Source organism: Mya arenaria, chromosome 8 (assembly GCF_026914265.1).
Source record: "Mya arenaria isolate MELC-2E11 chromosome 8, ASM2691426v1".
Classification (NCBI taxonomy): Eukaryota; Metazoa; Mollusca; class Bivalvia; order Myida; family Myidae; genus Mya; species Mya arenaria.
Window position 1 is genome coordinate 376875 of NC_069129.1, and position 15512 is coordinate 392386.

The 15512-nt window shown below is 36.5% G+C and overlaps 1 protein-coding gene across 1 annotated transcript in view; it reads right to left on the reverse strand.

Annotated features, from left to right (window-relative positions):
* Positions 1-3094: 3094 nt before the first annotated feature.
* The window catches only part of LOC128243793 (integrator complex subunit 8-like), a 29515-nt gene continuing 17097 nt past the window's right edge, over positions 3095-15512 (reverse strand). The window contains exons 18-26 of the mRNA XM_052961742.1: positions 14692-14776; positions 12375-12505; positions 10665-10724; positions 8103-8164; positions 7424-7542; positions 6889-7043; positions 6187-6325; positions 5469-5512; positions 3095-4770 (exon numbers count right to left, since the gene is read on the reverse strand). Of these exons, the coding sequence (XP_052817702.1) occupies positions 4654-4770; positions 5469-5512; positions 6187-6325; positions 6889-7043; positions 7424-7542; positions 8103-8164; positions 10665-10724; positions 12375-12505; positions 14692-14776 (912 nt within the window). The 3' untranslated portion in view covers positions 3095-4653. The remainder of the gene's footprint in view (positions 4771-5468; positions 5513-6186; positions 6326-6888; positions 7044-7423; positions 7543-8102; positions 8165-10664; positions 10725-12374; positions 12506-14691; positions 14777-15512) is intronic.

A 15512-nucleotide genomic window follows, 5' to 3' on the forward strand; every position in this document is an offset into this window, starting at 1 on the left:
CTCGAGGAAATTACAAGTATCGGGTTATGTACTGATTTGGGAAATCATTCGATAAGCAAGTGGGGTACGGAGAGGATCGTGTCATTGTACACTAGTAGCGTGTTTTATTGATTACAAAAAATGATATACAAATAGATGATTGTTTCTGTGTTATTAACGCATATTTATTTTTCAGTTTGGTATTGTTTGTGTTACCAACGTACGAATGGGAGTGTATTCGTGTAGAGGGCTGTAAGTGGCATTGATTCCGGACATTACTACAATGCAGAAGCATTCATCACTGTGTATAGGAACATTGAGCCATTCACCATGTTATGGCTATTCAGGGAATCAGTGCCTGTGTGAATGTTATTGAATTGTCAGAATATACAAAATAAAATACCCCGCTTGTTGGCACACCTATATTGTGTTCCTTTGTTTGTCTTTACTTAAGGTTAAGATAATAAATATTTTATGTTTGGCATAAAATGAAATGAAATAGAAAACATAATTCATTATAGAAAGAGATCAATTTAAACCTTAAAGTAAACAAGAGCTGTCACAGTATGTGACGAATGCCCCCGAATGTGACATTGACCTATGAACAAGGTCAGTACATGAAAAGTTGATCTTGCCTTTACATGTCAAATACATGGCAAGTTATTTTTAATTGCCTCTGAACATAAAAAAATACCAAACATATTTGACAACCTACACTCTTATGACCTTATATTCAGCATTCCATTGTGAATAAACACTAAGTGTATCTTTCACCTTAGAGGTAGGGACATGGGTCTTGCACACGACACGTCATCTTGGTATGATAAACACATGTGGCAAGTTATTTTAAAATCTGTCCATACAAGAAAAAGTTACAGCCCGGACAAGACAACCTATACTCTATGTCCTTATATGCAGCATTGTGAATAAACACCTAAGTGTGACCTTGACCTTAGAGGGAGGGACACAGGTCTTGCACGCGACACATCATCTTGGTATGTCAAACACATGTGGCAAGTTATTTTAAAATATGTCCATACAAGAGAAAGTTACAGCCCGGACACAACAACCTATACTCCATATCCTTATATGCAGGCATTCCATTGTGAATAAACACCTAAGTGTGAGCTTGACCTTTGAAGGAGGGACACAGGTCTTGCATGCGACACGTAGTCTTGGTATGTGAAACACATGTGGCAAGTAATTTTAAAATCTGTCCATATAAGGGAAAGTTACAGCGCGGACACGACAACCTATACTCTTTGTCCTTATATGCAGCACTCCATTGTGAATAAACACTAAGTGTGAGCTTGACCTTAGAGGTAGGGACACGGGTCTTGCACGCGACACGTCGTCTAGGTATGTGGAACACATGTGGCAAGTTATTTTAAAATCTGTCCATACAAGGGAAAGTTACAGCCCGGACACAATAACCTATACTCTATGTCCTTATATGCAGCACTCCATTGTAAATAAACACTAAGCGTGACCTTGACCTTAGAGGTAGGGACACAGGTCTTGCACGCGACACGTCGTCTTTGTATGTGGAACACATGTGGCAAATTATTTTAAAATCTGTCCATACAAGAGAAAGTTACAGCCCGGACACGACAACCTATGCTCTATGTCCTTATATGCAGCACTCCATTGTTAATAAACACTAAGTGTGACCTTAGAGGTAGGAACATGGTACTTGCACGCGACACGTTTTTTGGTATGTGGAACACATGTGGCAAGTTATTTTAAAATCTGTCCATACAAGGGAAAGTTACAGCCCCGGACACGAGTTACTGAGCCGGACACATGGACGGACGGACTGACAGTGCAATTTTAATATGCCCACCTTCGGGGGCATAAAAAAACAGGTGTTATTACATCAGTACATGCCCACTCCTTATTTCTCCCACCTCAGATAAGTAGATCCGATAATTTAACCATGCTAGAAATTCTTATCTTGCCCACGGGCGAAGATAAAATGCCCGTATGGAACTCCTTTTCAATGGTCACCACATTGTAATTACCTCCCTTGTTGAAGACTGTCGTCTGTAGCATCATGGAAACCTTGTCTTGTGGCAATATTTAGAACGCTAATTAACTATTTTTCGCTTCAAATGTCACCATAAAACAGTTTCCACGCACCTTTCAAGAAATTATGCTTCACTCTCCTTAGAACTATTTAAAGACCGATTTGACAATTAACATAATCTGAATCACTGCGCGGATATCCATGACAACCACAAATTATCGCAAATCCATATGCAATTTCTATCACTAAGCACAAAAGAGTTCCAGCAAAAAATACATAATACATTACCTAATTGAATTTAACTGAGGCGGGAGAAAAAGCATCTACCATAGCCGCTCGTGTAAGATAGGTTCATCCCATCCCTCGCGCAGGGTGTTTTGCGAAAACTCGGTAAACTGAGTTTCCGCAAAACACCCTACGCTCAGGTCGGAATGAACTTATCTTACACTCTCGGCCATGGAAGATACTTATACTCTTAATCAATGAAAGGATTTTATAAACAGATGCAGATATTGAGTTCTTGCATTAAGGCGACAACATATATCTCCGGTCACTTTGAATTTATGTCTAACATTTGTTTAGTTATGATTATGATGTTTTCTACTACCATAAAATCAAGGAAAGACCATGCAAGCAATGTTGAAACGACAGCAATATCTCAACTCCCTCAAGAAATGGACCAGCTAATACCATTAGTACTAAATTCGACCTGCAAATACCATTTCTTGTCTTTCTTCTTTCCTTCTTTATAATTATAGTTGGTTTCTACTGTAAATTCTGCTTAACAGGGGCATAATTAGGATAACACATCATTAGATGGCTCTGACAGGCATCATTTATAACGTCTGATATGAGATACAACACAGTCTTCATGTGGCGTGGCGTGTCTCATTGAGAGTCTGTTGGCTTTTGATTCTTGTGCCTTGAAGTAAGCATATAATTAAAAGCTGGGCTTGCTCCCGAAGATCCTGTTGTTTATTTCTAGCATTTCATTTTGATTCTAGCTTCAGGATTATGTGATGAAGCTTTTAACACTTGAGTAAATTCATTTCTTAGAAAAAAGTCATAAAAAGATATAACACAAGAAAGTTCCATTTTCACTACATTTATTTTTTGTGTGAAATATCAAAACAAATTACCCTCCACAACATAGACATTCTTCACAAAACAAAGTTATATGATAAAGTGCTTTTGATTTTGGGCAATAAAATTACATGATTTTATATAATATTATTTCAAAATAAAAATCATAATTTTGGAAAAATGGGGATAGCATTATGGTTTGGTTTACATGTTGCTTATCATTGGGTGGTGCTTCTTTTAATTTTACCAGACTGGTTCTTATCAGATTTTAACTATATTTAGTGACATTGGTACAGTATGCATAACCAGTCTGTATAATACATCTCTTACATTTGCTTTTTAGGCAAGGAATCATAGTAGTTACTTCTTTATCTTAATTCAATATAGACGTACAATACTAGTTATATAAAAATATACCTTTTGAACATGGGTGCATACACAGTACACATAATGTGTGGTGATGATGATGCGAAGAGAGGACATGGTCACATGATTAACTCTAAATGATATATATACATACAATTTAGTGTTTGAAACTATATTTTGTCAAATGGGATGGCAGCATATCTTTAAGTCTGAAGGACATTAATATTGGTACATCATCTGTTAGCCTTTATTGATTCCAATAAGGTTAATCAGTAGACATAAACAGAGAGTGGATCAGTAGACAAAACATAATCTCAAGCACTAAGCTAGATAAAAAGAAATAAATGTGGGGACCATTTCGATGAATGCATATAGATTACCTTTAGCCCCTACATAGTAACATGAATAACTCTGTATGGAGTACATTTACAATCTAGAATCCTTTCAATGCTCAAAAGTAAACATGTGTTGTTGTTTGGAGTCATATTTACTTGTAGTATATTCCATTCACTTAGAGGAATGAATATAATTGGCTTTATTTTGATTATCAATGTAGAACAATGTAAATTGTTCACTGTTTTACAATGGATCCTTACATCAGCATTCACAAGTCTGTTAAGAGTAACAAGCTTACATTCTATAGCTGCAACAAAAATGAGAATGCATCGAACATCATTCATTTATCAATCATCATTGAGGAGTAGCTTACATGTATGTCTAGAATAATCAATGGTAAACCCTTAACCATAGGTCATTAACACTAAAAAGCAACATACACCACTCTTTGGAAAAAATGTTACAACAGACATCCTGAGTAGAATATACATGTATCATGATGAAATGATGTAATCACAGTTTGAATGAAAAACAATGCTGTTTCAATGACAAGACATAAACATCCAATTCCAACATCCAAATATCATTTAAGCACAATTTGTCTCTATTTCGATAGCTTTGAGCCATGTTCCTGATGCCCGAGCACTCAGCATGTAACAAAGTTTATTCCAATGACTTAATCTGTACAAAGGATTTATAACATTAACTTAAGATGTGTTGGTATGCATAGATACACAAACAATTAAGGATATAACTAGCATTTTGTCACCAATCTATTTTGTAATACAGCACTTCATACAACGTCAACAGCCCACAAGCAATACTGATATGGCAGACTATTATCATCCACCATGTGACTAGTTTCAGACGTATTGCTTCGCCAATGCTCGGAGGAATTTTCGTTTGCGGATCTGGACGGCCCGTTGTATAATGTCTTCTGGATTATTGCTGTTCAAGTCCAGCTGAGTCAATGCCCGCATCTAATAACACATTACAATCAATTGTTTAGTTTCAGATATAAAAATAAAATAAGTCTTAATATTTAACATGAACAGGGGTTCTAACAACTGATACCATAACTGTTAAGATTCGTGTACTTCACAACTGTACAATTGTCTGAAGTGAAAAGCTCTCAATCCTGATTTCAGGATTATTCTTTACTTAAAAACCCATGAATACACTAATTATCAAGTGTATATCTGGAAACTGATACTTTCATTTTATTGTTGACTTACTTGTACAAATGTTGTTGAGAAAATCTGATACAGTCAGGATAATCATTTTATTAACATTGTACTTTTTTATCGTTTTTTTTATTAACAATGTTGTAAATGACAGCCTTGTTAACATTTAAAACTTTAAAAGGCAAGTATATTATGTTGTGCTCATGTATTTGAATTAAACAAGCACATCTTAAGCCCTAGTGTGTCTTATTTGTATGTTGATCATTTTTGAAGATTGAAAGGTTAAACAGACATTTTCAACATGAGCAATCAGCCCTATTAATCCAGACATCACCAGAGTCCCATTACAAGAAGACAGTACAACTAATGTACATGCTATATCATACACTGCATTTGACATTTATGCAATGAAAGGTTACAAAAGGAAACCAACTGAACTGAAAGTAAAAGAAAAATACTGATGATGAATGAGAATAATGTTTGGCAATACTCACTGCTGACTGGCGTTTATCCATCTCCCCTCTCTTTGAATGTAAATCTGAGCACAAGTGTTAAGGAATCTTTCTTTCTTTACAAGTTTCAAGATTAAAAATATTTATTAAAGTAACTTAAACAGATACATGATTCTCGTTACATAATATAAGTAAAAAATACATATGATCAACGTGAATATTTTTAAAATAAGACGTGAAAAAAGAAGGACAAGTTAAGCTTATTTCTGAGAAAATAGCTATACACAAGTTATATACACTGAAAATAAGACATTGTAATAACCACTCATTAGAAGATATTTCGTAACCCCATTTAACCTCGGCTTTGAAACACCATAAAAATTAAGTGTTGCCTGTTATGCCATTTGAGAACAAAATCTAAGATTCTGAGTGTTGTTTTTTTCAACTTTAATTCAATGTAGGCATGCAACAGAACAGCAAATGAAAACAATGTTCTGTTTCTGTTTCAGAAGTTATTATGAAAATAACTGAAAAAAAAGTATCTTGCAACATGTGTGCTGAGTGTGCTTCATCTTAATATCCTTAAAGATTTTTGAGATATGGCCAAGGTTACTGACAGATAAATTCAACATTTCTTCAGTACACTACCACAGGGGTAAACATGTGGGCTTGCTTAAGTATTAAAATTAGATGGACGGACGCCAAAACAACGCCAAAACAAAAGAGTACCATACACATAGCGTGTGTTGTGGAAGGATACGTACAAGGTACTCGAGAATGCTGATGTCCCATATACACACATAGTACGAGTCCATGGCATCGTACGTGTGCTTCTCCTGCAGGGCCTTGAAGGCCGCACTGTAATCTACATCATCCAGGAACTGGCACAGCACTGCAACCTGCATCCAACACATACATTTGATTTAAAGTCAACCATTACACAAACGTTAGAAAACAAGAGCTGATTACACTATGGAACACATCACTCCTTCAACACGCATGTTACACAAAAAAGTCATACATGTTTTATGTTGTGGGGAAAAAACAAAAAGAAACATAACCACCAACCAAACTCACCCGCAGCCACCAATTTGTTTTTGAGATGTGAGAGTGCTAACCACTCCGTTGACTGGAAACAACACATCATTTACTTAGACATTGTCATTCCATATTGTGAATTCATTTCAAACAGTTAATTCATAAGCATAATGGCGGTTTTGTCTTACTTAATCAGGCCATAAATTGACACTTGGAAAATCAATTTTTACAAAAGTTAGTTAATACATTCTCATTCATCAGAGGTTTGACAATGATACCCATATCATCACCACTCTGGTGTACAAGAATGAGTACTATAAAACTTCAGTCTGATGAATTGATAAATTCAAAACTTGAGTCTGCAGCCAAAACAGCCTCCTTGAAAATATCAGTTATCACAACATGCTGATCATAAATCCAGTACCTGTGTGTGACACTGTAGATAGTTACAGCACTTCATCATCTTCCTGTACACCGTGTCATCGTAGATACTCTTAGGTACAGCGTTAGCGAAGAACTCCGAGGAGACAATGCCGGCCTCCATGTAGAACTTCATAGCTGCTGAGTACTGGTTATTGGCTGTAGTGGATGGCGGCAATTAATGACAAGTATCTAAGTTAGAAAACTTTTATTAAATGGATAAAATATTGTCAGGGAAAGATGTACCAACTATTTTTTTTGTCCATCTTAACATTGCTACTACAACAAATTGTCACTGCAGATCGTGTCAAACTATGAATAATAATAAGAGAATTTTAAATTCTGTTGTAGTGTTAAAATTCATTTATAAAGGTATTTGCTAAATAATGTTTTTTCAATACAAAACAATTTCAATAATGGTGATTTTATACATTCAGGTGTTTCCTGACATACAAAGTTACATTTAAATGCAAATCAAGTATTCATTCAATTAAGCTGAAAAATCAGCATATCAAAAGAATCCTATAAGAAATGTTTACCATAGAGTAGGTCGGCCTGTGTACGCAGCCAGGAGGCATTGGATGGGATCTTCTGGAGGGCATGCTGCATCAGAGCTGAGACATGCTCTTCCACTGCCCCCACATGTACTCCACTGGTGCTGGAATGCAGAATACAATCTGTACATAATGTATATCATAGAGGGGAAGGGAGCCTGGAAACATTGGATTATAATTATCTTTCATGTATTGGTAGCGAATGAAAAAATCTGACCCAAGGGCATATGCAAAAGCCAGTAACAAGGCTTTACCCAATGGACAGATCTTTTCATCTGCCTTGCTCGGAAATGCATTCCGTTTTGCAAGAAATATGCATGCAAGAGGGCTGCATCAGGATAGATACATATTCTGCACAAAATCCATCATGTACACCTCACTGTAGATTGAATTGTGTGAATAATATACATCTATACTTAGAGGAACTTGGAACAAACTCTTTCTTCCCCTCGCTTGTACACATCTTAAGATGGCACCAGATCCTTTTCTTACAATATCACTTAAACTGTAGTCATTAATTATGGTTAGCCTGACTTATTTATTCTTATATAACAATCTTGTCGGTGTCATGAAAACCAGCAGCACATTCGCCAGTATCTTCTTACTTGGGTAATGCTGATGGCCATATGGCAGTACTATGTCAGTATGACCAGTATCTACTTACTTGGGTAATGCTGATGGCCATATGGCAAGGTAGTCACTGTAAATTTCGACTGTTATGTCATCCTGAAATTACACATGAATCTTGAACCTATTATATCTATCAAAATAGTAAACAGTTAAAACCTGACTGATACTGCCACATATGGTTTTAGTTTAAAATTAGTAGGTACACTGCAGCACTTGTCTTAACTAGTTAACTTCTAAACAGTTTGAACAGTTATGAATATTCATAACAGGGTGGTTCAAACACAATGTCATGCTAACATGTGACAAGTAAATCTTTCCATTAGTTTGACAATTATGAATATTCATATCTGGGTAGTTCGGAGTCATGTTATCATGTGACAAGTAATTCCCTCCATTTGTTCAACAGTAATGAATATTCATATCATGGTAGTTCAGAGTAATTTTATTATGTGAGCAGTAAATCCCTCTGTAAATTTAACAGTTATGAATATCAATATCAGGGTGGTTGGACATCTATACATGTCATGTGACAAGTAATTCCCTCCATTGGTTCAACAGTAATGAATATTCATATCAAGGTAGTTCAGAGAAATTTGATTATGTGAGCAGTAAATTCCTCCGTTAATTTAACAGTTATGAATATCAATATCAGGGTGGTTGGACATCTATATCAGGGTGGTTGGACATCTATATCAGGGTGGTTGGGCATCTATATCAGGGTGGTTGGACATCTATATCAGGGTGGTTGGGCATCTATATCAGGGTGATTGGACATCTATATCAGAGTGGTTGGACATGTATATCAGGGTGGTTGAACATCTATATCAGGGTGGTTGGACATGTATATCAGGGTGGTTGGACATCTATATCAGGGTGGTTGGACATCTATATCAGGGTGGTTGGACATCTACATGTATATCAGGGTGATTGGACATCTATATCAGGGTGGTTTGACATCTATATCAGGATGGATGGACATCTATATCAGAGTGGTTGGACATGTATATCAGGGTGGTTGGACATCTACATGTATATCAGGGTGATTGGACATCTGTATCAGGGTGGTTGGACATCTATATCAGGGTGGTTGGACATCTATATCAGGGTGGTTGGACATCTGTATCAGGGTGATTGGGCATCTATATCAGGGTGATTGGGCATCTATATCAGGGTGGTTGGGCATCTTTATCAGGGTGGTTGGACATCTATATCAGGATGATTGGACATCTATATCAGGGTGGTTGGACATCTATATCAGGGTGGTTGGACATCTATATCAGGGTGGTTGGACATCTACATGTATATCAGGGTGATTGGACATCTATATCAGGGTGGTTGGACATCTATATCAGGGTGGTTGGACATCTTAATCAGGGTGGTTGGACATCTATATCAGGGCATCTATATCAGGGTGATTGGACATATATATCAGGGTGGTTGGACATCTATATCAGGGTGATTGGACATCTATATCAGGCTGGTTGGACATCTATATCAGGCTGGTTGGGCATCTTTATCTGGATGGTTGGACATCTATATCAGGGTGGTTGGACATCTATATCAGGGTGGTTGGACATCTATATCAGGATGATTGGACATCTATATCAGGCTGGTTGGACATCTATATCAGGCTGGTTGGGCATCTATATCTGGATGATTGGACATCTATATCTGGATGGATGGACATCTATATCAGGGTGGTTGGACATCTATATCAGGGTGATTGGACATCTATATCAGGGTGGTTGGACATCTATATCAGGATGATTGGACATCTATATCAGGCTGGTTGGACATCTATATCAGGCTGGTTGGGCATCTATATCTGGATGGATGGACATCTATATCAGGGTGGTTGGACATCTATATCAGGGTGATTGGACATCTATATCAGGCTGGTTGGACATCTTAATCAGGGTGGTTGGACATCTATATCAGGGTGATTGGACATATATATCAGGGTGGTTGGACATCTATATCAGGGTGATTGGACATCTATATCAGGCTGGTTGGACATCTATGTCAGGGTGGTTGGACATCTATATCAGGGTGGTTGGACATCTATATCTGGGTGATTGGACATCTATATCAGGCTGGTTGGACATCTATATCAGGCTGGTTGGGCATCTATATCTGGATGGTTGGACATCTATATCTGGATGGTTGGACATCTATATCTGGATGGTTGGACATCTATATCAGGGTGGTTGGACATCTATATCAGGGTGATTGGGCATCTATATCAGGGTGATTGGACATCTATATCAGGGCGATTGGACATCTATATCAGGCTGGTTGGGCATCTATATCAGGGTGGTTGGACATCTATATCAGGGTGATTGGACATCTGTATCAGGGCGATTGGACATCTATATGATATCATGGTGGTTGGGCATCTATATCAGGGTGGTTGGACAACTATATCAGGGTGGTTGGACATCTATATCAGGCTGATTGGACATCTATATCAGGGTGGTTGGACATCTAAATCAGGGAGATCGGACATGTATATCAGGGTGGTTTGGCATCTGTATCAGGGTGATTCAGTGTCATCTCAATTTTTGTGATTCATCACAGTAAAGTAATTAGTACCAACCTTGAGTATATTGTAGAACTTTGTCATCAGTGAAATGAACACACTCAGTACCATGGGTTCCTGAAATGGGATATACAAGTACAGTGCTGATTTATGATTGGTAATTGATATTCATTTCAGGTTAAAACACACTCAATATACACTTTGTTATTTATTATGTAGAATATTCAATGTTAACATTAGAATGTAGCTTTGAAGTAATTGAAAATATATCACAGAAACATGTAATAACATATTAAAATATAAAATACATGCAGGATATTCAAATGACTAGAATATATTAAGGGCTATTCCATTTAAACATATACCCCACGGGGACACGGCAATTTTTTTCATCATGTATAGTAGGGTGTCTTTTTCACTAATTTGCATCTGTAGGTGGTTGCCAAATTGTGAAATTTGCTTCTGATGGGGGGTGTCGAAATTTAAAAATTAAATCGCGTATAACGTACGGGTGAAAATCCCTTCAGACCGATCAAACAGTTAATTTGTGTTACCTCCCTTGAATTGTTTATACTTTGCGGAATACTTCTGTTTTATTCCTTGATAGCAACTTCTCAATATACCATAATCCTTTGCGGCATAGGAACTTCCGGTTTCTTTTCGGGTTGAAATGAAGTCTAATATAAACAGCGCAAAAATCCTATAAATTACCACCCCAGGTTTGATATGAATTATATTTTCTCATTATATATGGCATTTCAATGAGTTTATAATACTTCATAGAGATATGATATGCATAATATAAGATATTAATCGCTTGACAAACTACCTAGACAGGAGGTTGTGGTGGGTGGGGTAAACTGTTTTGAAAAATATATGCTGTTCCTAATCTTATTTGATTATTGTTGTTGTTTTTAAATGAAATAGAGGAAACACTTTTGCTATTAATTTACCTTTCTTTTATTTACAGATATGATTTAAATATGCTGATATTATGTTTTGAGAACATAACTTTTATCAAGATCACCATTAGAATTGGTTTGGCTGCTAGTACTCCCAGGACTGCAAGCGGATAGTGATGGATAACCAGTGGTGGTCGACAGGCTACTGTTGGTTGGACAGCTTTCGTTTATTTGACTGCTATTTTGGTTGGACCATGAGTGTTGGTAAAACACCTATAGATAGTTGGACTGTAAGTGCTGGTTTGACAACCGTTCTTGGCTGGAGTGCTGGATGGACATCCATAAAAGCCTAATGTAAGATCAGTGAATATTTTTTTTTACTTTTATACTTGTAAATTTTAAATCGCTTCTAAAGGGGGTTATTCCGGATCTATAACAACTAATAGAGGTAGGACCCCCAAACGGTTAATTTGCTTTTGTAGGGGGGAGGTCTAGTTCAAAAGTGCCTTCCCCCGTGGGGTATATGTTTAAATGGAATAGCCCTAAATGCATTTGTTAAGAACTTTGAAACAATAGATAGTAACTTAACTCAAATATAGTGTGTAACATCTAAGGCTGGCCCTTGAAAGCCCTTGAGCTCATTTGCAATGATGTCCAACGGCTTTTGATTAGAATGTTTTAATTTTAACTACACCTTTTAGAGGTAATGAACTTGACATACATGTTGCCATTTCTGGTAAAACCAATATAAGTTAATTATTAATCATGCACTTGCTTTATCTGGCATTTGTTAACAGCATGGCTTAACTGTTTTCACTGCACGCAAATTCAAGGAGTTCAGTAAACAACATTAATTGCAACCAACCCTTAGTTTCTGCAGGAAGAGTTTAAAGAAATCCCGCGGCAGTATTCCCAGCTGTGAGTCCCGATACATGGCGCTGTCCCTCCCGCTGGATGTGCGCTTGTGTTGGGCATTGGTACTGTAGATCATCACAACTGAAGCACACAACATGCAACTCTTTAGTAATTCATTAACTGCCAAGCCAGTCTCTTAATATACTCATTGTTTTTCATGAGGAGCCATTTTTCCTAAATATGTTCATCCTGGAGATGAACCATTTTTAAGTAATGTGTGAATACAGTAGTACTTGGTACTCTCAGGCTTTTCCTCAGAAGAAATGGTTGTGAAGAGTTCCTGCAGACTTGAAAATGATACACTCTTGCAAAATTTCTACAATACTGCTTAAGTAACATTTTACATTGATGAATTTTCAATGGAAGAAATATTAATGTTTATACACAATAACAGACGACACAAACACAATATCCAACTTCAAAACAAAATTATATTGAAAGCTGTCACAGAAGTGATGACTACTCCACCCACAGCCTTAACACAGAATGTTTTTGATCGACTGAAGTGAATATAAAAATGAAATCATAAGAGATGCTTAAGATTAAATCAAGAAAATACTTTCCTATTTGCCACAAGGTCAATCTAAATCCTTTAAAATAACCAAAATGTTAAAGTGATGTTCAATGTCACCAAACTCAAAAATGAGTGCAGTGTGTGTATACCACGCGATAAATAACGTCATATATGATACGTCGGAAGGCAACATTTTGCTTAAAATGAAGACTTAAATCAAAGATAACTTTTCTTTTACAACACCATTTTAAATGAATAAAAGGGCAGTCTATGCCGCTTAAAGAGCCCCGCATTTTTTTATTTCCGAAATTTGATGAGGTCATTAGTTTCATCAAACACTTCGACAAACCTGTTTCCAAAATAATGTTTTGACAGTGCTCCGTCAGACGGCCTAATTGGGAAAAGTTTGTCGAAGTTTTCAAAGAAACTAAACTCGCAATCAAACTCTGGTAAATGACCGAAGGTTGGGCTCCTTAAGCGGTGTAGACTGCGCTTTGTTTCATTTAAAATGGTGAAGAAATAGTGAAGTTATCTTTGTTTAAAGTCTTTTTTCAAACCAAAATGTTGCCTTCTGCCGTAGCATTTATGACGTAATTTATCACGTGGTATACACACACCGAGTTGGCTGGGGTCGATAAAATTGAGATTAGCCATGGGTCAAGAAAATATCCCAGGCACTACTACCCATCATGGTGGTTCAAGTGTACAAATTGTATTCAAGAACAAACAACTTCCAAAAGAAAATGGCTGTAGGTCACAACACATATGCCAGCATGGTGGTAATGGGTACCATGTATAAGATAACTCGAAGGGCACATAATTCTGAATGGCTGTCGGTCACAACAAATATGCCAGCATGGTGGTAATGGGTACCATGTATAAGATAGCTCCAAGGGCACATAATTCTGAATGGTCAAAGGTCACAACAAATATGCCAGCATGGTGGTAATGGGTACCATGTATAAGATAACTCCATGGGCACATAATTCTGAATGGCTGTCGGTCACAACAAATCCATCAAGCACTAATAACCATCATGGTCATAATGTGTACCAAGTATCAGAGTGATACCTCTTAAACTGTGGAAGCAGTGTGCTCCACAAACTCCCATATAGCCAAATGTGTTTTGTTTTTTAAGGGCACATAACTCTAAATGGCCAAAGGTCACAAAACTATATTAGGCCAAACTACCAACATGGTGGTAATGTGTATTAAGTTTAAGTGGTATCTATTAAACTTTGAGATATGTTTGCTACAAAACTCGAATATATGGCTCCTTCAAATTGTGTTATTCAAGCCATAGTGAATGCCTTATTGTAGGAATGTCTATTAATATGTATTTTGTCATTACAAATGTGAGTACCTATCTACATGCAGATAAAAATATTTTGCAAAAATGAAACAAGCTTAGATATTTTGTTTATTTATTTAGTATGAAGATTTTTTTAAGAAGTTAAAGCTCTATGATTATCTGAGTGTTTGTTCTTTCTCGATGAAATATTTAAGAACTAGTGAAGACCACTGAGGGCATCCTTGTATTATAGTGATCAACCAACAAACAAGGGACCAAAGCCAGATGTGAGATAGGTTCCAGGTTGTTAAAGGCCAAATGGTTCTGCTTCTGGCGTTGTTTTTTGAGGCCAGAAAAACATGCATCTGATGGGGCTAGCTTGACCAAATGCCAACTCTCAAGAACCTTATTCATATGTATACCATATTATTATGTAATATATCTATAACAGTGGTCACTTACTGGTATCCCACAAATCTCTGGCAGGTTTGCGGGCATTTTTGATTGACGGCAGCTCATTAAGCAGGCAAGATGCTAGGCGGCATGTCTGAAAACGATAACAACTTTCAGCAAAAAGGTCATACTTATCTTATTGGCAAGGACATAAAACATTGCCATCATCATTGTACAAACAACCATGCTGGAGATATAACTATGTTATTTTTAAAACAATGCATCAAGAAAACTATATAATTTTGATAGGGAGAAAATTCTGAAAGATTAAATTGTTTATAGTTGTTAATAGTTGCATTATATGAACATAAATACTCACCATACTCTATCAGTGTGATAAAACATTTTAAGAGCATGACACAAGAAAATAGACATGATGTTAATGATATAAATATGCAATACTTTTTAACAATTTAAAAATAATGTTACAAATTTAGCCATACAAAGCAGACCTGTACAGTACTTAGATAAATGATATAATCCTAAGTCACAAAGATATGGACCTATGAAGAGGAAAAGATAATCATTTCAACAAAATTTATATTACATTGTACCTACACTATTATCCCTCTCAACCTTCTACTATAAATAAATGTTGATTTAAAAGCTCTACTAAGACAATTTAACTTCAGGGATTTCATGCTGTAATACCATGGAAATGTCTAAAATAATTCTTCTTACTACACTTAGTCTATATAGCTTCTGAAACAATATTAAGTTGAAACAACAGCTAAAAAATATTTCTATCCCCCCCCCATTATTATGGTGGGAATAAAAGTTACTGGTACTGTAAGAGTTTATTCAGCAACTTTTAAACGGATACAGAAAAA